This window comes from Oryzias latipes, chromosome 7, assembly GCF_002234675.1.
Source record: "Oryzias latipes chromosome 7, ASM223467v1".
Lineage (NCBI taxonomy): Eukaryota > Metazoa > Chordata > Actinopteri > Beloniformes > Adrianichthyidae > Oryzias > Oryzias latipes.
In genome coordinates, this window is record NC_019865.2 from 706,657 (window position 1) to 730,159 (window position 23,503).

The 23,503-nt window shown below is 47.6% G+C and overlaps 2 protein-coding genes across 4 annotated transcripts; both read left to right on the forward strand.

Annotated features, from left to right (window-relative positions):
- The first annotated feature begins 339 nt into the window (after positions 1-339).
- ddost (dolichyl-diphosphooligosaccharide--protein glycosyltransferase non-catalytic subunit) lies at positions 340-5,736 on the forward strand. Its single transcript, XM_004084423.4, has 11 exons — positions 340-589; positions 851-961; positions 1,031-1,117; positions 1,189-1,292; positions 1,373-1,467; positions 1,537-1,630; positions 2,402-2,550; positions 2,659-2,806; positions 2,884-3,004; positions 3,074-3,180; positions 5,288-5,736. The coding sequence occupies exons 1-11, from the start codon at positions 361-363 to the stop codon at positions 5,435-5,437; spliced, it is 1,395 nt and encodes a 464-aa protein (XP_004084471.1). The 5' UTR covers positions 340-360; the 3' UTR covers positions 5,438-5,736.
- A 949-nt stretch (positions 5,737-6,685) lies between these two features.
- plekhm2 (pleckstrin homology and RUN domain containing M2) lies at positions 6,686-22,378 on the forward strand. Of its 3 annotated transcripts, XM_004084427.4 has the most exons (20): positions 6,689-7,140; positions 8,225-8,331; positions 8,451-8,560; positions 8,638-8,737; positions 8,827-8,914; positions 9,008-9,182; positions 9,483-9,542; positions 11,467-11,737; positions 11,812-12,543; positions 12,611-12,680; positions 12,877-12,967; positions 13,747-13,811; positions 14,108-14,196; positions 14,310-14,442; positions 14,705-14,895; positions 16,504-16,569; positions 16,666-16,825; positions 17,326-17,505; positions 20,341-20,457; positions 20,532-22,378. In XM_004084427.4, the coding sequence occupies exons 1-20, from the start codon at positions 7,081-7,083 to the stop codon at positions 20,667-20,669; spliced, it is 3,003 nt and encodes a 1,000-aa protein (XP_004084475.2). In that variant the 5' UTR covers positions 6,689-7,080; the 3' UTR covers positions 20,670-22,378. The 3 variants fall into 3 exon arrangements, 2 of the variants coding, with proteins under 2 accessions (XP_004084475.2, XP_023812050.1); XM_023956282.1 differs by lacking the exon at positions 9,483-9,542; XR_002873496.1 differs by lacking the exons at positions 20,341-20,457; positions 20,532-22,378 and having other exon boundaries at positions 6,686-7,140; positions 16,646-16,825; positions 17,326-17,439.
- The last annotated feature ends 1,125 nt before the right edge of the window (positions 22,379-23,503 follow it).

Consider the following 23,503-nt stretch of genomic DNA (forward strand, 5'->3'; position numbering starts at 1 on the left):
TTATTTAATTTTTTAATGGTTTATTGCTTCTTTTAGTTTGGATATATATGTCTATGTTTTATTTATTTCTATTACTCCATTTTATTATATTATTTATATTGTTTTCATCTGCTGCTTAGACTTTGTTCTATTTTTCTATCTGTAAAATTCTATACTGCCTTATATTTGTGGATTTAAATGTTCCAAACGGAAAAAATGCTGTGTAATTTGGAATTTTGTCAATTAAAAAAAAAAAAACGCAGGAAAAGCTCGTCTCTGATTGGCGGAGACGCTGAGACGCGTTCCTCGTTGTGATTGGCTGGTTCTCAGGGTCAAAGGTTACTGACTGCGGCTAACGCTGACGTCGCTTTCTTCACCAAGATGGCGGCGTTGACGGGAGTCACGCAGACCCGGTCCGGTTCTGTATCGACCCTAAAACGGATCCGCGCGATGACGGAGAGGCGCTTCGGTGGCGTCAACAATAATCTTGTCCTGCTGTTTTGTTTGGCGCTCATTCTGCCGCGCGCTGAGGCTGACGGGAAAACGCTGGTGCTGCTGGACAACCTGAACATCAGAGACACTCATTCGGTCTTCTTCCGCAGTCTGGCCGGTTCGTCCTCTCATGTTTACCCCCGATACCTCATCGGTGTCGGTACCCGCTGCCTGCAGGTGCAGCTGCAGCGGGTTATCTGCTCGTTTATGTTGAGCTTTTATTATTTCTATTACTCTACCTAGCTAGGAGGCTGACTGTAGCCTAGCCTAGCCTAGCCTCTACTGTCATCATGCACAGATATGCCGTGTTACTGTTGGAGTGCAGAACAGCGTGCACGCGCCGGACCGCTGAAGTTGCGCCTGCTTTCTTTCGTTTCAGATCGAGGCTTTGACCTGACCTTTAAGACCGCGGACGACCCCTCCCTGTCTCTGATCAAATACGGACAGTTCCTGTACGATCACCTCGTCCTGTTCTCTCCATCAGTGGAAGGTACGGTTCCTCTGCTGATGACGTCAGCGTGAACCCATGACTTCTGCTCTAATGCTCATTTCCCTCCAGACTTTGGTGGCAGCATTAATGTGGAGACCATCACATCGTTCATTGACGGTGGAGGCAACGTTCTGGTGGCAGCCAGTTCGGACATCGGTCAGTGGGTTTCTGGGTTGAACCCGGCGCTGTGGTGAACATGTAGAGACGTCCCTTTGTGTCGTCCTCAGGTGACCCTCTGCGGGAGTTGGGCAGCGAGTGCGGCATCGAGTTTGACGAGGAGAAGACGGCCGTCATCGACCATCACAACTATGACGTGTCCGATCCCGGAGAGGTCTGCAGAGCTGGAGTCCAGACGCGTAGACTGACGGTCCCAAGCCTTGGTCTTCACTCGTCTGTCGTTTTTGTCTGCAGCACACCCTGATCGTTGCTGACCCTCAGAACATGCTGAAAGCCCCCACCATCGTCGGGACGCCTACAGATAAACCCGTGTTATTTAAGGGTGTGGGGTAAGCAGAGTGTTGGGTCGGCTGCTCTGTGATGGAGGTTTTTCCTAAAACGTGTCGTTTTCTGTGCAGTATGGTGGCTGACCCTGACAACCCGCTGGTCCTTGACATCCTCACTGGCTCTTCCACTTCCTACTCCTACTTCCCTGACAGAGCCGTCTCCCAGGTAAGATCCCTGTGGAACTCCAAAGGGAGAAATGCTCCCGTTTCACAATTTTGATGTATGAGGAGGATTCAGATTCAATTCCTCGTTTACGTTCAGAAACCAGTTTGACTGAAAGCAATTGATCTTTTGTTTCAAACTGAATATAATTAGATCCTCACATTAGTTTTCTAAACCCAGACACAGGAAAAACCGAAAAATATAAATCTACTAACCTTTATCTTCCCAGGAAATGTCCCGCTGAGATTACGGATCTCTTTTTCAAGGGAGTCCTGGCTAAGAGGAAATGATAAATTACATTTACAATAAAAATGTAAACATTTCCAACGTAAAATAAATCAAAATGAGAGTTTATGTAAAACGGGTAGAGTTAAAAGTGACTTTGTCCTCCATCCTCAGCCTGGATTTAAATTCAGCTTTGAATTCAAATGTTTTTTTCAAACAAACCCTCAACTCCTTCCAGGTCATTTCAGTCACTCAGGAGTTTGTTTTTAAGAAGGGGACCCTCTTCCAGAAGTATTTCTGCTCGTGGAGGCCCTGAAGGATCCGCTATGGTTTACAAATGGTTTCATCAAATGAATCGGTTCATTTTTAGAAATGATGATGATGATGATGATGACCATCCTGACAGAAAACCTTCCAGCTTTGAAAAAGACTGGGAAACTGTCTCCTGTGGACTTTTATCCTGGAAGCATCTCTGCAGCTCAAACCTCAGAAAACAGGTTTTCTATTAGAGTTGAGCGTCAGAAGGATTGACTGTGGCTGTCGTTCCAGTACCCCCACGCCGTGGGCAAGAACACGCTGCTGATCGCGGGCCTTCAGGCCAGAAACAACGCCCGTGTGGTTTTCAGCGGCTCCCTGGACTTCTTCAGCGACGCCTTCTTCACCTCTGCTGTGCAGAAAGCCACGCCGGGGTCTCAGAGGTGCTGAGCTCTCACCTTCATGCCGGTTCCCACGTTTTCCACAGCAGTCATGAGTTTTAGGATGAGACGGGCAGACTTTCAGCTTCCTGTGTGTGATCCCCCCCCCAGACATGAGCAGACGGGGAACATGGAGCTGGCTATGGCTCTGTCCCGCTGGGTGTTCAAGGAGGCGGGGGTTCTCCGAGTGGGAGCCGTGAGCCATCATCGCGTCGGAGAGACCACGCCCCCCACGGCATACACTATTACAGACCTGGTGGTGAGCTTGTGAACTACCCCTGTTAGCCCCCCCCCAGGTCTTTTCTCTGTGGGGTTCTGATGGGTGTTTCCTGGCAGGAGTACAGCATCGTCGTTGAAATGCTGTCCGGGGGCCGCTGGGTCCCTTTTGACGGCGACGATATTCAGCTGGAGTTTGTGAGAATCGACCCGTTTGTCCGAACCTTTCTCCAGAGAAAAGGTTTGTTGGTCTCTGAAAGCCTTTTGCCCAAACGTGAGACTCGTCCAACAACCTTGTGTCTCTGAGCAGGAGGTAAATACAGCGTCCAGTTCAAGCTGCCCGACGTCTACGGGGTCTTTCAGTTCAAGGTGGACTACAACCGGCTGGGATACACCCACCTCTACTCCTCCACCCAGGTGAGCTCCTCCCCTCGTGTGGTGAGCCTGGTTTGAGGGTTTTGAGGCCGAATGGCTGCTGTCGTTTCTTCCACACTCAGGAGGTCACAGAGGATGTTTGTTCTAGGGTTGTGCCGATGGACGATACCATCGTCCATCGTGATGGGTGACTGACATCCCGATGGAGAGACACCATCGTGATGGCACGCCCCCGCCACGTTGCGCGTCGACACCATAAGCCGCGGTTACATGTACAAAATATCTTGATGGGATCAATGGTTGGATTAGAATCCAACCGTGTAGATGGGCCCAGAAAAATGTTTTCAGAATATAAAAACGTTCACTAAGGTCACACTTTCCGTCGGAATAAATCATTCGCACATGCGCAGTAGGGTTTGAAAAAACGGAAGAGGATATAACTTCCGCCGAGCGGCTTTTTTTTTCAAACTTTATTGAATGTAACAATTCAATACAAAACAATGTTAAACAGCGCCGAGCGGCTATATACATTGACATGTCAGCTCGGTTATATACGAGATGATCTTCTAAACGTGCTTTTAATAATGTTACGGTTATTATGAAACACCTGTTCGCTCATCATTTGAATTTTAATCCGTGTGGTCAGTGCTTTTTCTGAACGAAGCCAGGATTAGCAGTATGCTAACACGGGCTAACAACATTAGCTATGGGTGGTGCTGCTTACTGGCTGCACGTAAACGTGTAAGAATAACATCAGCCTTTATTTAGTCGGGACACGACTGGAAACACAAATCCACGTGATTGTTTGAACGGTTTCTAAGGACTGAGCGACATTTCTGCCTCACATCGCCGCTGTGTGTGCTGACGATCCGAGCTGTGCTCAGACACACACTTTTAGACCCGGTTCTGAGTTCGGTAGCTAGAGCTGCGGGACTGATCGCAGTCCTAAATCTCCCACACATAGCGCTCATGTAACAAATCACCCCCCCCCCCCCCCCCTTCCCCTCAAACACAAAGCTGTAAGTCCGCGCTCCGCTGGTCCACTTGACTAGTTAAGTGCGGGAGCGGAAAACTTCTTTTCTATTTTGTTTGTTACTTTTTTTGTTAAAGTCACTTCCCTCAGTTTATACTGGATCATCGCGGATGAGTCATTAGTTGGGAAATAAAATAAAGTAATAAAGTAAAATAACGAATAGCAATTATATAAGACAGAAAAATTAAAAATAGCCCCCCCCCCCCACGACGATATCATCGTCCATCCCGATGGTTGACAGCAAACATCGTCAACGGCCAATTTAGGGGACATCGCCCAACCCTAGTTTGTTCCATGCTTCCCTTTATTCTGGGATGGAGCAGTCTCTCCTCCGCCGTCTTCAGCCGGTCCAGAATTCAGCCGCCTAGACGGCGTGATCACATTACCCCAGTACTACGCTCTCTACACTGGTCGCCTGTTTCTTTTAGAATCGATTTTAAAATGTTACGCTTGACATGGTCTAACACGGCTCTATCGTACTGAGCTGCTGCAGAATCATGACCCTCGTAGAGCTTTGCCTTCTGCAGGTCAGACGCTCCCAGTGGTTCCCAGGACTCGACTTGTGACTAGGGGTGACGCAGGTTGTGTCCGACTTCCTTCCCTACTCACTATAAAGAGCCTTCTCCATGTTCTAGTTCTGTCTGAATCTACAGTTCCAAATCCAGAGCCTCTCTAAGTCTCTATGAAAAACCAGTGTGCATCGATGCTCACTAGATCAGTGAATATACACCACAATGCATCGCGTCAGAACAATTTTTGCCAAAAAAATGTATTTAGATGTATTTTTTTAAGATAAAAATCAACGTTTTTAGCTTCAGAAGACAGTGGACTCATAAATAATCGTCCCAAAACGCTCATTTCAATTCGATTTTAACTTCGTGAAATCAGCGATAGTTAGAGGTTAGGGCGGGAATCTGGACACAGCCTTTTCAGTGGCTGCCCCTGCTCTTAGTGTTTCTAGTAACGTTAATTTTATTGTTATATTTTGCTCATTTTACGTGTAATTTTATTTTCTATGTACCTGTGCAGCACTTTGGATCACTGGTAGATGTTCAAGTGCTTTACAAATAACGTTTGATTGATTGTCTGAGAAGCTAACCTGTTTCTGCCCTGCAGGTGTCGGTGCGGCCCCTGGAGCACACTCAGTACGAGCGCTTCATCCCCTCAGCCTTTCCGTACTACGCCAGCGCCTTCTCCATGATGGCCGGACTCTTTGTCTTCAGCGTGGTTTTCCTGCACATGAAGGAGAAGGAGAAGACGGACTAGAGCGCAGGAACCGTGGAGCAGTGGGAGTGAAGAGTGCAAAGTGAATGTCTGTGAGTCTGTGGGACAGGGACTTGGACTTGAATTTTTATTTATCCGGCACTCGTTTGGGATCTCTGGGTAATGGGGGGGGTTACTGACTTTGTCCAGTTTTTTATTTTCTAATCCAAAATTGGCCAAATGTTCATGTAAAAGTCTGATAAGAAGTTAGAACAGGCACTGAGAACCTTTGTTTTTGATAAAGATTTGTTTCCATAAAAATCTGGGGTCTGCTAAATAAAACGTTGACATTCCACTCTAAAGTCTGGGCTTCTATTTTCCTATTGAGATTATTGAGGAGGAGAATAAATTGGTGTTACTCTGCATGTATTTAAGAGCAGATTTCACAGAATAAAACTGTTCTGGATTCTGCAGATCTGGAACTTCACTGTCCTTCCGGATGTTTAAGGTCTGTCCTCTGACGGGGATGGTAGTCCCATTCCCATCAGCCTCTGCTGTTCTGTTGGCTGCATCTTCTGATAATCCAGGAGGCCTGATCGAACCTGAGCAGCAGTTTTCTTGCTGGGGTGGTTTGGCTGAGCGTTCTACACCGGATGCCCTTTGTGACACAACCCTGTATTTTATCTGGGCCGGGGACCCACCCAGGGGACCCAGACCTGGGACCCCTTGAGGTTACATAGTTTGGGAGTAGTGTGTGCTGCCCAAGGACCATGGCGATCGATGTCAGCTATCCAGCTGACAGTTAAGATCCAGATTCCAGCTCAGACGAGAAAAACAAGTTTTAACAAGATCTGTTGGTCCGCAGGTGGATGCATCAGAAAGGGGCGGAGCCGGGAGACTTTGGCCCCGCCCAGTGTATTTTCTAAAGCACAAATACTATCTTTTTTTAAAACTGTATTTTTTTCATCTGTTCCTGATTCACGATTTGAATAAAGAAATTCTCAGAAATGCAGTCAAGGCAAACATTACTTTGCATCACAAAAGTGCTTTAAGATGTTAAAACACCCAAAACGCCATTTTCTTTGCAGAGGGCTTTAATAGAATTGTAGAAATTATCTGTAAAAACTGCCTTTGAATTTGTGCAAAAAAGTAACAAAAGTTTAAAAATTAAATTAGTGTAATCGATCAGAAAACTCAAAGTTTTAGTGTAAATGTCTTGTGTTTATTGTGTTGCATAGACTCCTTCACTCCTGATTGGCTTCTGAGAGATTCTCGCTTCTTACGTCACGTTGAACATTTTCAGGGCGAGGCAAACTGCGGCTTCCGGTGACGTAACCCGGTGCGGTACATGCAGCCCGTTTACGGCTCACCTGGACACCTCCGACGGTAACAAGTGACACCTCCGACGGTAACAAGTGAGCTCCCGGTGTCACCGTGATGTACCGGTACCGAAGCGTAAGCTAAGCTCCGAAACGAGCCCGCTATTGGCCGTGTTTACGTCACGTGTGTTTAAGCGAACCGGTTCCGGATGAAAAGCAGCTAAAGCGACTTGGAGCCGCTGTGACGTAGATGACTGAAGGCACGCGGACAGTTGTTTAGGTCCCCCCAGAGCCGCGCGCGCCCGCGCGGGAGAGGACAGCCAAGCTAACCTATGCCAGCCGCGTTAGCGTTAGCAGCAGTCAGCTGACCGCCGCCCGCGGAGCAGCATGGAGCCGCTGAAAGTCAAGGACCGCATTCTGGAGAACATCTCCCTGTCCGTGAAGAAGGTAAGACCCGGCGGGTCCGTGGACGTGTTTGGGACGGACCGTTAGCATGTTCCGGTCACTGCGGAGGAACCAGCCGTGGGCCGGGAGGACGGGAGCGGCTCACGGTCCCGACGGGCGGCCTGCTCCGGGTTGGGTTCCAACGGAACCGCTTCTGACAGAAGTGACTGTTTGGGAATCCGGACACTGCGGGAACAGATCGGAAACGTCCCGCATAGATCCAAGAAACGATGCTTCCACCAAGCGCGTGCACTTATCAAAATGATCATCTCACCTTCTTCTTTTCTCCTCACAGCAAAAACTTCTTCAGTCTTTAAACTTTGTGCCCCAGAGGCAGAAATCTGGACTCGGTTTGTCTCCATTAATCCCAGATTAGTTGATCAACCGGATTAGTCATTGAAAAGCTCAGGGCGGTATTTTTGCTCTCGGATCCGGTTCAGATCCACTTCAGAATAGTCCAGATTCAACCAGTTTCAACCTTCAAACATTCCAGCAGTTCAGATTAAAATCTCAGATTAAACATGGAGCTGTTGCAGATCCAGCTGTGTAACTGAAGGAAGCGAGTTCAAAGCAGAAATCAAATGTTCAGAAACACTCAAACATGCCTCCAGATGGAGGGTCCCGTCTGGTCTTCATGCCTGCATCCCAGTCTGCTCTTGGGATGTAGGAGGATTGTTCCCCACACAAACTGTAATGCACTTCCTGGGACGACGTCTGCGTGTCTCTTCAGTTTTATCTTCTGCTCTGCAGCCTCTCTCTGTTCTTTATGTGGTTCAGAGCCGGAACGTTCTCTGAACTTCAGCATCCGCTGGTAACCATGTCTGCATTGCAGCGGTGGCGGCCTGTAAAGGCTTCTTCAGGTGGTTTGACCTCTTTTTCACAGAGGAAGTGAGACACCAACCTTCCTGTAAACCCAGGTCACCCGTGCATGAACTGCATGTAACGTTCATCTGGACGGAGACGTTCCAGCACCTCCCCTATGGACAGCCCCCTGACCTCCTGCAGAGGGAGACCCGCAGAGCGATGGGGCAGCGGCGGGCCGGGACCCCTGCTCCAGAAGACTTTAACCCTTTAAATGTCTCTGCAGTTGCAGAGTTATTTTGCCGCCTGTGAGGACGAAACTCCAGCCATCCGGAACCACGACCGCGTTCTTCAGCGTCTGTGCGAACACCTCGACCACGCTCTGCTCTACGGGTAAGAGACGCTGCGCAGGGAAACCCAACGTTTATCCAAACGCTTGTGTGAAGCTCTGGAGCTGGTTTTGTCCTGATCAGAACCACCTTAAAGCTAAAATGGTCGTTTTTCTTCCTCAGGCTGCAGGACATCTCATCAGGATACTGGGTCCTGGTCCTGCACTTCACCAGGAGAGAAGCTGTCCGACAAATCGATGAGCTCAAACACATCGCAACCAACCTGGGTCGAAGTAAGACCCCCCCCTGCAGCACGCATGAATGACGCATTCTGGTTCTGGCTGTGTTCACAGCTGAGCCTTCTCTGCAGGCCGGGCCTGGTTGTATCTGGCTCTGAGTGAGAGCTCTCTGGAGAGCTACCTGCGCCTGTTCCAGGAGAACCAAGGGCTGCTGCAGAAGTATTATTTCAAGTGAGGAGCAATGATGGTTGAAACGCTTTTGGGGTGTGTCTGCTGAAAGTGACGGACGTCTCAGGTCGACCTGTTCTCTATCCGGACAGGAACGCCCTGGTCTGCAGTCACGACCACCTCACACTCTTTGTCACTCTGGTGTCGGGTCTGGAGTTCATTCGCTTCGATCTGGATCTGGTCTGTTCAGCATCTATCGAAGACCTTCTCCAAACTGTAGCATGTTCATGACAACCCCCCCCCCCCCCCCCCTTTGGTCTGCTGCTGTCTCAGGACGTTCCCTACCTGGACGTGGCCCCCTATATGCCCGAGTACTACAAACCCCAGAACCTGCTGGACTTTGAAGAAAGGCTGCCCAGTTCTGACAGCCTGTCTCTGCATTCCTTCACTTCCCTCACCTCAACCAACCTGGAGTGGGACGACAGTGCCATAGCTCCATCCAGTGAAGGTAGGACGTTCAGTGACCGTCTGCCCTTCAGTAGACGCTCCCCCTGGCGAGACCGCCCCCCAGAACCTCTCGACACTTTCCGAAGCAGAAGCTCCGTTGAGATGATTGCAGAATGTTGTAGCTGGGGTAACTGCAGCCCTGGGGCAATGCTCTCCTCATCACTGCCCACGGAGCGCAGAGCCACTTCCCCGTCTTAGTTCCCATTTCTGTTTCTGTTGCTCATATTTCATGTTGTTTTAGTGTTTGTGTGACTCCATCTCTCCATGGGTCTAATGCTGAATGTCATCCCTCCTTTTTTAGATTATGATTTTGGTGACATCTTCCCCGTGTTGCAGTCATTGCCAAGTGCAGACTGGGAAGGTGGGACAATGATCAACCCTCCCTGTCCTTTCTCCTCCTCTTTAGCATGACCATTTTAGCCGTCTGTGCTGAATGCATGCTGGGTAATGTAGAGTTAAAAACTCACTTCTTCCACATTTATTAAAAACGTCCAGAGTAAGCTGGTTTAAAGAGACATGGCAGTCAGCTGTTGTTGACATGGTCAGCTGATGTGGTCACATGTTGGCATCATCGGCTACTCTTCAGGGATTTGTTGGATCAGAGCCGATCCAGCGAACACGAGGAGCTCCTCAAACTAAACCGCCTCTTTTCTTTGCTCGGGTTTGTGCTGCTCCTCTTCTTTCTGTGTGTGGGGGGGTCTGCATGATACTGCTGCAGTGTGAAGCCTGAAGCTGCCGCTCCTCTTCTGTGCCGTCTCTGTTGGTGCTGCGCTGCTGAGAGCCACCAAACGGCAGCAGGGCTCCTGAACCCATGCAGACGAATCGAACAGCTGATCTCCACGTAAGAAGGCAGACTTTGAAATGCAGCGACCATCGAAACATTCAGAGGGAAGCGTTCAGGAGTTTAAACCAGTGGTCTCAGACCTTTTCCGGGCTACGGAACGGTTTAATGTCAGGAAGTATTCTGGAGATCTGATGGTTTTGACTTTTCCCTAAACTTTTGAGGGTAAAGTTCATCTTCATCCTCTGTAAATTATCTGCAGCTGCTTTAAGCTTCATTCATAAACTACATTTCCTGTAGGAACCATTCAAATGTGCTATAGATTTTCCCTTAAGCCACACATGTTAAAGTGAAAGCTAAAAAAAAATCAGACGCCAACTTCAGCCTCGCCAACCTTTACGGTTCGACGGATAAATACAAAAAAGAAAAGTCACTAAAAACTGTTATTTTCGAATAAAACTCAAATCCACCTTTAAAACAACTTTAGTAGCAGCATCCTCTTAACATTAGACGACTGGTTGCTGAACAGACTGCATTATTATTATGGTCTGTGGGAATAACTGTCACAATAAATCCATATTTGAGGTTACGGCTCCGGGTTTTTGTCTGTTAAATGCAGCTTTCTTTTATTTTGAAGTCGGAGGCTCTTCTTCTGTTTCCTCTTTTCTGCATAAAGAAACTCTACGTTTGTTTTTGTCAACTTTGCCATCTGGGATGTTTCAGTTTAGGTGTGGGAGCAGACGCTATAAGGAAGTCGTGGATGGATTTTCCACACGTGACGGAGCGTCTAACAGGGAACGTCTGGAATGAGTCGGACAGTGCTGTGGTGGTGACTCCGGTGCTTTTCCAAAATAAAACTTCAGTATCAGATGAAGAAATAAAGCTGAAAAAATGTAGATCGTTATTTTCTCCTCGGCCCGATTTCAACTCAGCCGTGGTGCAGTGGTATGGCGGTCGACCTCTGATCAGAAGATTGCGATGGTTCGATTCCTGCCATGTGTCAAAGTGTCCTTGGGCAAGACACTTAACCCCACGTTGCCTTTGGTGAAAGGTTGGCGCCAGTGTTCGGCAGCGGAGCCGCCATTAGTGTGTGACTGTGACTGTAAAGCGCCTTAGGCCTTTGAGGAAGGTAGAAGGCGCTATACAGGTACACGCCATTGACCATCTAACTCTCCCAAAGCCAGGGAGTGGGGGCCACTGGTTTAAAGCATTCCTGTGGTTTTGGTTTGGCCCTGCAGCGCCGCTCGGCCTCAGCAGAGACAGCTTCTGCCTGCGTTTGCGCTTGTCTGGATGCTTGTGCGGTCTGTACAGGTGTCATGGAAGCGGGGAAGGCACCGTCTTTGATCAGGTTCAAACGGGAACAAGAACGGGGCTCCAAATGACTTCTGCTGACAAACAAACACAATATGGAGAACCTTCCAGAAACGGTGCCTTCCCCTAACTCCTTAGGACTGGACGCCTGTTCTTCTGCATTAAACCCATAGTTTCTGGCTTTTCACGGCAGAGGGGGACCTGACGGATCAGGCCAGCTGCCCTCGGTCCAGCGGCTCGGACCCCCAGACCATCATCGGTGAGATGGGCCTGCTTTCTGGCTCCGCTAAGGGGAAGTCCACAGCGCGCCTTTTTCCACACAGCCCTACATCTCGACACAATCCTTTCAACGAAGACTCGGATACGAATCCCTCGGCAAACGCCACGCCGGTTCATGTGGCCGAGAGTTGCGACATCAGCGCCGCCAAGGATGGGAGTGGCTGCGTCCAGCTGGAGGTCATCAGGTACAGAAGCGATGTTCTCAGAGGTGCTGGTTCACTCGCTGAAGGAACCACAGCTGATGCCTGCTCTGTTCCAGGATGGCCAAACGAAGGAAACCAGCCAAAAAACGGCGAGGAAAAGGCTCCACGGATTCCAACGGCAGCATCTGTAACCCTGGTTCCTCTGAGTGTGTGGAACTGGACCACAGCAACGCCACCCTAGAGGAGATGGGGTCCATCAACAGCACTTTAGTCCAGCTGGACAGTGAAGGAGAGCCGAGCAGGAGCAGAGGTGGATCAGAGGTCATTGATGAAGATGAAGCTGATCTCCTGCGGCTCCCAAAAATGGCAGACACCTCCATGGAGAGTGTCGGTCAGCCGCTCAGGGACGTCATGGATAGACTTAGTGGTTCTTGGGAGAACCCAGAAGGAGAAAAAGAGGAGGAAGTTTGTGTTGAAGGGCCCGAGCCTCCTGCCCAGCAGCCCTTTCCAGAGGATTCAGAGGGAAAGCCCCCCGACCCTTCTGTTGCCGCCCAGGACTGCAGCCCCCAGCGGGCCTTTCCCCCGTCTGCAGACACACTCTGCATTATCCCCAACGGTCCAGACTCTGCTGACTCGAGTGGTGGCCACCATGACTCTGCAGGGCCTAGCCAGTCAGAAGCTCCATCAGGTGGCCCTGAAGATGAAGGAGAGGCAGAAGCACCAGGAGGACTCGGCCTGAAGGAGGAGAGCATGGAAGGAGCAGACCCCATCACCGCGACAGCAGCCCGGGAAGCGGGAACGGAGGAGACGGACAGTCTCTCCGAAGGATCTCATCCTGCAGAGTTCAGGTGAGACGCTCAAACGCAGCGAGTCCTTCTGCTGTTTCTCTGGTTAACGTTCAGCTTCATGTTTCAGAGTGGACAACAACCATCTGCTCCTTCTGATGATTCACGTGTTCAGAGAGAACGAGGAGCAGCTCTTCAAGGTGAGGATCACGCGTGTTTGACTGCCGGGTGACGACGATTTGCTGCAGTTTCAGTCATTTCTCTCCATCCTTTACCTGCACGCTTCTGCTGCCGGATTACTTTAAAGCGGTCAGCTTCAGTGGGACAATGTCAGATAGGCAGGTGGAGAGGTTTCCCCGCCGCGTCAGTGAGATTGGTTGCTGTGATCTGCTTCAGATGGTGAGGATGAGTACGGGTCACATGGAGGGGGACCTGCAGCCGCTCTACCTGCTGCTCACAGACGCTTACATCTACATGCTGAGAAAAGGTAAACGGCTCAAAGGCTTTTTCAGGAGACTTCCACTCCGATCTTCTATGGCCTGTTTCCAAAGCCTTCCCGCTGGTCTTTTAGTGATGATGATGCCAGTTTTAGCCAAAATCCAAAAACCGCAGTCGTTTTCTAGGACATAGAGGCAGGAGGTCATCAGAAATTCACCTTAAATATTTGTGGGTGGGACTGTTGGCGTGGAGCAAGCCTGCCCTCAATTCCCATCATTCCTTTGTGTACACTCTCTCCCACTAGCTTACAGCCCCTCACACCCCCAACCTAACATTGGCGGTGCTACAAAAATGGTGATCAACATCAGATCCATTCATCCGTCCAGTTTAGATCCAGATTCCAGCTCAGACCAGGAAAACAAAGACGCTCATGGATCTGTTGGTCTGACAGTAGATGCATTGGAATGGAGCACCGGAAGCTTGTGGCCCCGCCCAGCATATTTTCTGAATCACAAATGCGATCTTTTTCAAAAATTTTTTCACCTGAGTCGCAGTGATGTGAAAAAAGAAATATTCATGAATGCAGTTTTAGCTTAATTTTCTTTATAAATGTCCCCCATCATCAGGAAAAAGCCAGAAGAACATGTTACAAACACCAAAAACAGGATTTTCATCAGAGTGGAGCTTTGAACTCTTGTGATGATTTTCACCAATCTGATCTCAAACCAGGTTTTGATGATGACACCTTAGACTTTGTATCTCCTAAAGACTTAATGAGACCTCGGTTGTTGTAGAAAACACCTGACCCCCCCTCCCCCGTCCCTACAGGAGCAGCAGAGAAGCCTTACACCGTGGAAGATGCCGTCTCTTACAACGAGCTGGACTACGTCTCTGTAAATCCCTTTGATTCAAACTTTCTTTGGTTTTCTTAGACTTGTTTCTGTAACGTAATGCATATAGTTTTTATTTTCCAGTTGTCATGTTTTTTTTCAGTGAGGTTTTGAAATTACAGTAAACTTAATTGATAAAGGAATGAAGAATCTACAGATCAGATTTCTTAGTTTGAAACTGTACATTTAGTGAAAACGTCTGTTTCACTTGTTAAACGCGTTCCTTTAGTTTTCATGAACCACAGGAGAAGATCATCTCCACACATCAGAGCTGTTGTCGGTGCTTCCTGTTTGCACAGGTGGGTCTGGATCAGCAGGCGGTGACGCTAGTTTGCACCAACAGACGAAGGACGTTCCTGTTGGACACGGCGGATTCCTCCCTGACTATGTGAGTGCGTCCCACCGATCGTTCATGACAGACTCTACTTTTGAACTCGGGGACGAGGAGTTTGACCATGAATGATGAGTCGACCGGTTCCTCTGTTCTGCATTGGGTTCCAGCTGGTTCCTGTCTGTTCTCCAGTCCGCTATGGTCCAAGGATACCGGGAGCCTCCTTATCCCTGCGTTCTGACAGACGCCACCATGGAGAGGCTGGCTCTGACCAAGTTCGTGTCCCAGGAGTGTTCATGTGAGGTACGCGGATGTCCCACAGCAGTACCTTTACATTGTTTTCTAACTGCACGTCTTTCTGCTGTTTTTAACGTTCATCCGTTCAATTGATGACTCCTTGATGAAAAAACAAAAAAGGATTTCAAATAACTGCTGTTTGACCAAAGTTGACCAAAGTGGGAGGTTTTCTTTACCATTTCAGCCCTTCCCTTTTATGGACAGCAGCATCTAGATAGGCTTGAAGCTAAACATTTCTTGCTCTTCTCCTGTTTTTCTTTTTTCTCAGGTTTCTGAAGTGTCAATTCTGCTCTATTCACTGATTCATTGGGAGGATCCGTTGGACATGACTCTGTCTCCTCAAAGAAGCTCACACAGCTCAGGACTTTCCCCCAACACTAAAGAAGGAAGTCTGGAGTACAAATGTGGAACCTCATACCTGGGCAAGGAGCTTTGGAAGAGCTGCTACCTGATTCTGAGGTACTGAGGTCCTGGTTCTAAAGTACTGAGGTCTCTGGATCTGAGGTGCTGAGGTCTTTGGTTCTAAGGTAGTGAGGTGTATGGTTCTGAGGTAATGAGATCTCTAGTACTGAGATATTGATGTCTCTGGATCCAATTCAATTTTATTTTATTTGTATAGCCCAAAATCACAACAACAGTCGTCTCGATTGGCTTCAAAGTAAAACATGAACTCAAAAGGATCATAAATACATAGAATTCAATAGGAAAATACTAAAATGAACTAACAAACTGACTAAACTAAACTGGTCATCCCTGCCCTTAGACCCCCCTTCTCTGTAAGGAAAAACTCCTAAAAAACCGGATTCCGGAAAAAAAGAAGAAACCTCAGGGGTGCCCACATGAAGGAGGGATCCTCCCCCAGGACGGACAGGCGATTTACCAGAACTCTTAGAGAAGAATTAACTTATCTAAATCTAAAACTACATATATAAAGTCCAGCAGACGAGCTTCATCCAGATGGAGGTGGGGGCGCGAGTCGAGCCGGTGACAGGAACCACAGCCAGGTGTAGGAGCAGAGACGAGGTACTCGGTCAGGAACAGGAGCACGGATGAAACAACTGGAGTCTGGAAGCACTCCCACTCCCCAGGAGGGGAAAGAGGGAAAGAGGGACAATACATGAATCACTGCACCATCTAAGGTACTGAGGTCTCTGGAACTGAGGTACGAATGTGTCTGGGTCTAAGGCACTGAGGTCTCTGGATTTGAGGTACTGAGGTCTCTGGTTCTGAGGTACTGAGGTACTGAGGTCTCTGGATCTGAGGTCTCTGGTTCTGAGGTACTGAGGTTTCTGAATCTGAGGTACTGAGGTCTCTGGTTCTGAGGTACTGAGGTCTCTGGAACTGAGGTACGAATGTGTCTGGGTCTAAGGCACTGAGGTCTCTGGATTTGAGGTACTGAGGTCTCTGGTTCTGAGGTACTGAGGTCTCTGGATCTGAGGTACTGAGGTCTCTGAATCTGAGGTACTGAGGTCTCTGGTTCTGAGGTACGAATGTGTCTGGGTCTAAGGCACTGAGGTCTCTGGATTTGAGGTAATGAGGTCTCTGGTTCTGAAGTACTGAGGTCTCTGGATCTGAGGTCTCTGGTTCTGAGGTACTGAGGTCTCTGAATCTGAGGTACTGAGGTCTCTGGTTATGTGGTACTTATGTCTCTGGATCTGAGGTACTGAGGTCTCCGGTTCTGAGGTACTGATGTCTCTGGATCTAAGATACTGAAGTCTCTGGTTATGTGGTACTGATGTCTCTGGATTTGCGGTACTGAGGTCTCTGGTTCTGAGGTCTCTGGTTCTAAGATACTGAGGTCTCTGGTACTGAGGTTATGATGTCTCTGGTACTGAGGTTATGATGTCTCTGGTACTGAGGTCTCTGGTTCTAAGGTACTGAGGTCTCTGGTTCTGAGGTCTCTGGTTTTGAGGTACTGAGGTCTCTTCACCTGCTCCGCCTCACAAGTCATTTTCGTGCTTCTATCTCTGAGTCCAGAGGAACCTTTAAAGTTTAACAAACTAGTTTATCTCCACAGTATGTCGTTGTTTCCTTTAAAACTCACACTAGTGTTCTGTTTCCATGCAGTCATGGGATTTTGTACCTGTATGCAGAGAGAACTGACGTGACACCTGTCCTGTCTGTCACCATGGGGTGAGCTTCCATCAGCTGATGACTCTTGGATGATGCTCTGCGGCTTTAAGGCACAGAAAGGCGGTAGCATGTGCAGTTTGTACCCTCTCTCTTTAGGGGCGAACACTGTGGAGGCTGCCGTCGGTCAAACAGCACAGAGCGCCCCAATGTGTTTCAAGTTATCCTGACAGAGCGCCCCCCTCTGGTGCTCAGTGCAAACGACGAGGAGGAAATGGCTGATTGGATGCAGCTGCTCTGCCAGTCCGTCTCTAAAGGAGTAAGTCTTTCTGCATAGAGATTTCTATGGACTTATGGGGAAATGCGTGGGCCAGAACAGGCTAGGTTGATGTTTTAAAAGTTTAGGAAGACACACAATAACAATTACCTTAATAGATATTCAGAAGAAATACATTTTCTACTTATATTTTCACGACCATAGGGCGTACCAGGTTTTAAGGCGCAGACACATTGACACATAACGGTAAAACATGCATGCTAGTGGGTTTTAAAAAGGCAGCGGGAGCAAAACTTGGTTGTGATTTATTTTTCATTTTTTCAGTCATCAATCAGAATCCAAAAATTCATCAAAGTTCTCATGCTGACCTCTCCTACATTCTCTTTACCAAATTCCTGCAACAACACATTAGGCGCACCGCACCATAGGGCGCTCTGTACATTTTGGAGAAAATTTAGGACTTAAGTGTGGCCTATGGTCGTTAAAATACGGTTATGTTTTTGGTACCAGATACAGCTAAACTCTTCTCCCCTTGATACCAGGTCATCCCTCAAGGTGTGACCCCCTCACCTTGTATCCCCTGTTGTCTGGTGGTGACAAACGAGAAGCTCCTAACTTGCCATCAGGACTGTCAGACCAGCTTTTTCCGATCTTTGGGAAGTGCTGACATCTGTGATGTAACCAGTGTCAGTCTGGAGCCCGACAAGGAGTACTGCATCATTGTAAGTCTTACTAGTCCTGATCCTGCATACGATCACTGTGACGGTCACTCATCTGGTTGGTCATAAGATCGTATGTGTACGGTTTGTTGTACGGTCTCTAGTGTGGTGTCGTTTAGTCACTCATGCGGTCTCACATACGGCCTGTCATAGGCAGTGGTAGCCAGGAACCCCCAACACCAGTACAGTATAGCAGATAGAGGAAAACCGCCTGCTGGGCAATCGTGTCTCCCACCCAGACCAGGGCCAGCAGGACCGCCACAGGGGCCCCCAATGCCAGAGAGCAGGGAGGTACAGGAGTAAGGAGAGTGCAAGCTCCAGCCCAACCAGAAGAATGCCCCCCCCCCCCCCCATTTTTATTATATCATCTCCTTTTTACAATGTTACAGTATATAAACTGTATCAGATGAATATGAACTTATTCAAAACAGATAAAGATTATTATTGTATTTCTATACAAATATGTCTAAATGTGTAAACCGTGTCAATCCAACAGGGAATTGAATCGATTTTGGAAATTATTGGTGATACCCAGCCCTAATCTACAGTCATACAGTCTGTGGTATGATTCTATGGAAGCGATTGTGTAGCATAAATAAAAAGAATAGTCAAAACCAGAAATGCTTTTTCATTTTCAAAATGAAAAAGCATTTTTTGACTCAAGATTTAAATTGAAAAAGTAATCCACCAAAATGCTTTTTCATTTTCTTCCTCAACACAGCTTATTCTGTCACTTAATTAAGATGAAAATGAAAATGGTATTTGACATTTCATTTTCAAAATGTTCTCTGCTAAATGTATAGCAAATTTCATTTAGAAATGTCTAATTTGACAATTAAAATGGATTAATAGAAATGCTTTTTAATTTTCAAAATGAAGCTGCATCAAATGACTCAAAATTAAAATGAAAAAGCAATATTTCAAAATGCATTTTCACATCCACCCTGGGAACATTGTCTCAATATTCATTTAGAAAAAGCATTTCCAGAGGGGAGGCGGGGCGATGACGTCACTGCTTTCTCCGTGTGTCCGGCCGCTGAAGTTGGCTTACGATTCACAGCTTCTGATTGGCGAGGGCACTAAAGGAACATTCCGCTGCATTTTTCACATTAAGATCACCTAAAACCGGGTCCTGTTCACAAACCGCTGGACCTGGCCTGCTCAAACCTGGATTTCTGGATCTCAATGCGAAAAATGCAGCAGAATGTTCCTTTAGTGCCCTCGCCAATCAGAAGCTGTGAATCGTAAGCCAACTTCAGCGTCGTCTGACTGCACAGATTTACAAACATATGATGGAGCAGAGCAGGCCCTTAAATATAATCATGACAGTAATAAAAGCACATTATGAAGATAGTCTCCTGCAGCTTCGCGCTGAGTGAGTGTTGGTCCACCCAGCAAGCGTTTCGCATGGAGAAATCTGCTATCTGTTGATGGAGCTCCAGCTGTCACCAAACAGCAAATTCAGCGCGAAGCTGCAAATAAATGTGTAAATATGTGGGAATTACATCAGTCTTTATTTTGTTCTGGACACCACTGGAAACACAAATCTATATGATGGTTTCTCAGATCGCAGCAGCATTTCCGCCTTCAGCGATCATCGGGAGCTTCACGCTCCGCTATGCGAAGGCAGCTGGCGGTCCGCAGAAAAAAGCTTGTCCGCGGTGCGTCAGGAGGAGGACCGCAGAAGGCGGACATGCTGCTATGTAGTCCTGAGAAGCTGTGGAAACTCATCAGAAGTCCACAACCAACACAAAGCCGTCTTCTCTGCCGCCAACAGCTCCACTGCTCCTGGTGTGTCTGTGTCTCTTAGCAGCCGGACACACAGAGAAAGCAGTGACGTCATCGCCCCGCCTCCCCTCCGGAAATGCTTTTTCTAAATGAATATTGAGACAATATTCGCAGGGTGGATGTGAAAATGCATTTAGAAATATTGCTTTTTCATTTTAATTTTGAGTCATTTGATGCAGCTTCATTTTGAAAATTAAAAAGCATTTCTGGTTTTGACTTTTCTTTTTATTTATGCTACACAATCGCTTCCATATGATTCCCCTTACAGGTGCTGATACTGTCTGACATACAGGCTGTCATACAGTCACTCTTAATGTTGTCGTGTATGCTCTTGTGAACAGTCTCATCTACGTTCTCATGTAGAGTTTCCTGAACGGTGTCTGCTGTGGTCTTGAGGTCCGTCTCACTTAGTCACATGATTACATATAGACATTTAAAATCTTTATGTGTAACTCCTTAAAGATATTCTTCCCCTAACAATCATTTGGTTCCAGCGTTTTAGGCACCTTATGAAAGCTGAGGACATTCCATTAAATTGTGAATTCCTCCAAAAACAGTTTTTGTTCTCTGGAACACTTCTGTCAGATAAATGCATCTAGACATTAAAGAAAAACACAATTAGAAACAACAAACCACAACAAGAGTCCAGTTTCTCATGCATCAAGGGAGAAAAGGAAGTGGGACAGAAAACGTCCACCAAGCTTCTCTCCTCAAAGGACTGCTTCTCCTCATCCTCCTTTTATTGAGAGCACAAGGAGGAGGATAGAATTTCCAGACAAAGAGAAAAGTACATTAGGGGGTGTCGTATAATGACCAACTTGGGTGGATTCTAAGTTCAAACAGTATTCCTTATCAGCTCAGGACAGAGCGTTGTAACCCCCCCCCCCCCCCCCCCCCCATCCTAGCTGGAGGTGAGAAACAGATGAACAAACACACAACTGTTTTCTAAAAAGGTCAATCTGAGTTAACATTTAAACAATGATAATAATAAAAGAATTTCCTACAGAACTTCCTCTGGTGGGTTTAGCCTGTCTTTGCTGTTTGTGGTAGGAGTTTGCCGCAGATCGGACACGGTTCCTTCCTCCGTGGGTTCTGTACTTCAGCGGCTGTGAAGAGAGAGGCCGTCTTCTGCGGGCGTTAGACGGAGCATGGAAAGCCATCTTTCAGGTCAGAGGATGTGATGAGCTGTGTTTTGACTGCCAGAGACCCTGTGAGGTTTTACGGTTATGATGTGTCCACAGGTGGACCTTCTCCACAAAGACGTGTTTGATGCACCGGTGCAGAAGCGCTGTGGGGAGGCTCTGGAGCTGATGAAGAGTGCCTGGCAGCGAGCAGACAGTCTGGCTCGTGGCCGAGCCCAGCGGGAACCGTGGTGCTGAAGGACGTTTGAGGCGTGACGGGTGAACCTCCCAGCGGACAGTGACCCGCCTGTGCGGCTCTGACCAAACATTTGATGGAGAAGTTCCTGTAAGAAACACAGCGGTCCGTTCTGATGAAACATGAAGACGTTTCCCTCCAAAGCAACAGCAGCTTGAACAAATACTCTGAAGGATTCAAGCCTTGGCCTGCTAGTTAGAGACAGAACCATCGTCAGGGGATGGCAAGTTCATTTCTAAGCACTTTGTCACCAAGAGAAAGGAACTCCTTTTCCTGGATCCACTTTGTTTCTTGAGGGTACATGTGACGTTTACAGCCTCTACGTTCACAAGATCTGCTGCTTTTGACAACTCTGAGGATGGAAAACGGTTCCGATGGCAAACGGTCCTCCGTATTTTGAGGTTTGCAGTCACCGACAGCTTCTACTCTTACCGATTGGGAGGTCTGTGTGGAGCACATGCTCTCATGCCGTGACACACGTCTTCTCTGCCGGCAGGATGAATGGATGTTCTCTCACAGACTGGAGTGGATTTCTCCTCTTTGTTACACTCTAAAGTAGAACATCGCTGGGTTTTGTTGTCAGAAAAGTGGGGGCAGGTTTTGTCAGACGTGGGGTGTCGAGTCTGTCATGAAATGAGCTTCATGTGAGTCTTGAGGATAAACTTGGACACTTTCATGCTCTGCTCTAGCTTGTATTGAGCCTCCTGTGCTCTGGTCTGAAGATTATAACGCTCAGAGGCTTTCTGCTCCTCCAAAGCCTCTCAAGTCGTTAAAAATGAATGTTTGGGAAATAGTAATGTGTGCATTGATGCAGGAGAAACAGAAGGTCTTCAGTTTTCCTTTGCGTTCATGTCATGAACACTTCTTTTACGCCGTAAAACTGTCAGTTGGTTTGTTACTTTTAGTGTTGTGAGGTTTTTGTCTTCCTGCATATCAAGTCTGAACTTTACCCAGTAAATGTTTTCAGCAGAGAAGTGCATGAAGTGTCTGTTACTCTGCATGGAGCCTCCACTCGTCTGCACAAGTGCCACTGCGTCTCACTAATCGCTCCTTCTTTTTAGGAAATCTAACCTCAGGTGGGAAAGAGACTCACTGGATGTGCTTCTTTGTTTGTGTCACATTTTTATACCTAATGGCTTTGCTTTGTAATCAGACTGAAGGGCTGCAGTGATGCACTGATTTCCAGGAAATCCTGAATAATTTATGGGTTTTAAAGGAGCCCTGAGGTCCTTCCTGAGGGACTTGAGTGAGTCCGATTGCGGCGTTGGAAGGAACCTGACCGCTTTGTGGGATTATCAGGAAAAGTGTGTCTGAGCAGTGTTGTTCACCATTGCTGGTCAATGACTGTAAGACGACCAAACATCTGACATATGGTACGTTCTGATGAAAGGTTTTCTTTGCAGATGACCTGCTTTAATTTCCCACATGAAGAATTGCACAATCTGAAGGTTTTATAGTGCTTGTTTTGATGCTTTAGTTCAAGTAAAACAAAGCGGAATAAACAGATCAGAAGCTGAAAGTGACATTACTAATGCTATCCATTATTCAAGTCAGTGAATAGAACTCAGCCTTCATGCAATAATTCAGATTTGAAGGAAATCCAGCTTTTGGAAAGGATTCAGGTGAAACCGTAAATTAAATGTTTGTCTTGGATGTTTCTGTTTTCTTTGTGGACTTCTGACCTGCTTTATAATAAAGTTATTAAACAATGCTGTGCATTATGTTGGTGTTTTAGTGAACCTCAGAGCAGGAAGTCACAGATGGTTCAGACTCGCCACGAGATTTTCAGATTAACTTTAAGATTCTGATGTTTTTCTAGAGATCTGCTGGATGAACTATATCAGGGGCCGCTGGTCAGAAAGGTTTGGGGGCCCTCATACATTTTTTGAAAATGCATCCTTTTATCCTTCCTGTTTGAAATCAATCAAACGTAAGTTTACACTGACGTGGCGGGAACTGCAGCAACGAGGTCAAAATCAAATGGATGCCCCAGTAAGGAGGAGAGATTTATAACGTGACGAAAGGGACCGAAAATCTTTGTTCCAGTTCAAAACTACCAAATCCTGAAGAAAGAGCCACGCGGACAGACGGCACGTGCGATTTGTGGGGGATTTCCAAACTACTGTTGCAAAGGGACAAAAGGCGCCAACAGCTGTCTTTCCATGACGATTTTTTCCCGCTCTGAGTTGAGACTGAAATGAACGCAGAACCTGTGGCGCCGCTGGAACAGCGTCCAAATGTGGGCTGACATTTTTACGCACGAGACTCGTTTGACGAGCGTTAAAACGGGCTGACGCAGCAAACTGGTGTGTGATCCGCCGGCGTCTTTGCTGGTGACGACCAGTCATGGCCAAGGGGGGTGAAGATGAGGCGCCAGCAGAGGTGAAGCTGCGCCAACGGCGGCGCGCAGAGGTGGATGGATGAAGGATGGCGGCGGAACAGACATCCACCTTAAAACTGATCATTGGAAGCAGCTGTGACGTTGAAAAGCGCGTAACATTTGTGTTCTGTTCGTCTGAAAAAACGCAATCCGGTCAGTCAACCACGGGCACCTCGTTTTTGACGCCTCAAGTTTGCAGAATGTTTACGCACGCGCGCACCACTAAACCATCCCATATAATATTTTACGATATTCTGTGAATCTCTCATGTTTTAGCGAGCATGCCGTGGGCCCTCTGACGCGAGGGGCCGCCCCATGCCCAACATGGGCACCTGCCCGGGCTATGTTGTGCAGTTCTGCAGGCTGCAGCCAGGGGTAGTTGTGTTGGCCGGGGGGGGGGGGGGGGATTATAAACTGTTGGTGACTTATTTTATCAATAAATAAGATTTATTCAAA

Bases quoted from the DNA above. Each gene is read 5' to 3' on its own strand.
- ddost (XM_004084423.4), top strand. From the start codon at position 361: ATGGCGGCGTTGACGGGAGTCACGCAGACCCGGTCCGGTTCTGTATCG. The intron at 962-1,030 runs GTACGGTTCCTC...ATTTCCCTCCAG, and splicing joins GTTCTCTCCATCAGTGGAAG to ACTTTGGTGGCAGCATTAAT. The intron at 3,005-3,073 runs GTTTGTTGGTCT...GTCTCTGAGCAG, and splicing joins AACCTTTCTCCAGAGAAAAG to GAGGTAAATACAGCGTCCAG.
- plekhm2 (XM_004084427.4), top strand. From the start codon at position 7,081: ATGGAGCCGCTGAAAGTCAAGGACCGCATTCTGGAGAACATCTCCCTG. The intron at 8,332-8,450 runs GTAAGAGACGCT...TTTCTTCCTCAG, and splicing joins GACCACGCTCTGCTCTACGG to GCTGCAGGACATCTCATCAG. The intron at 12,544-12,610 runs GTGAGACGCTCA...TTCATGTTTCAG, and splicing joins TCTCATCCTGCAGAGTTCAG to AGTGGACAACAACCATCTGC.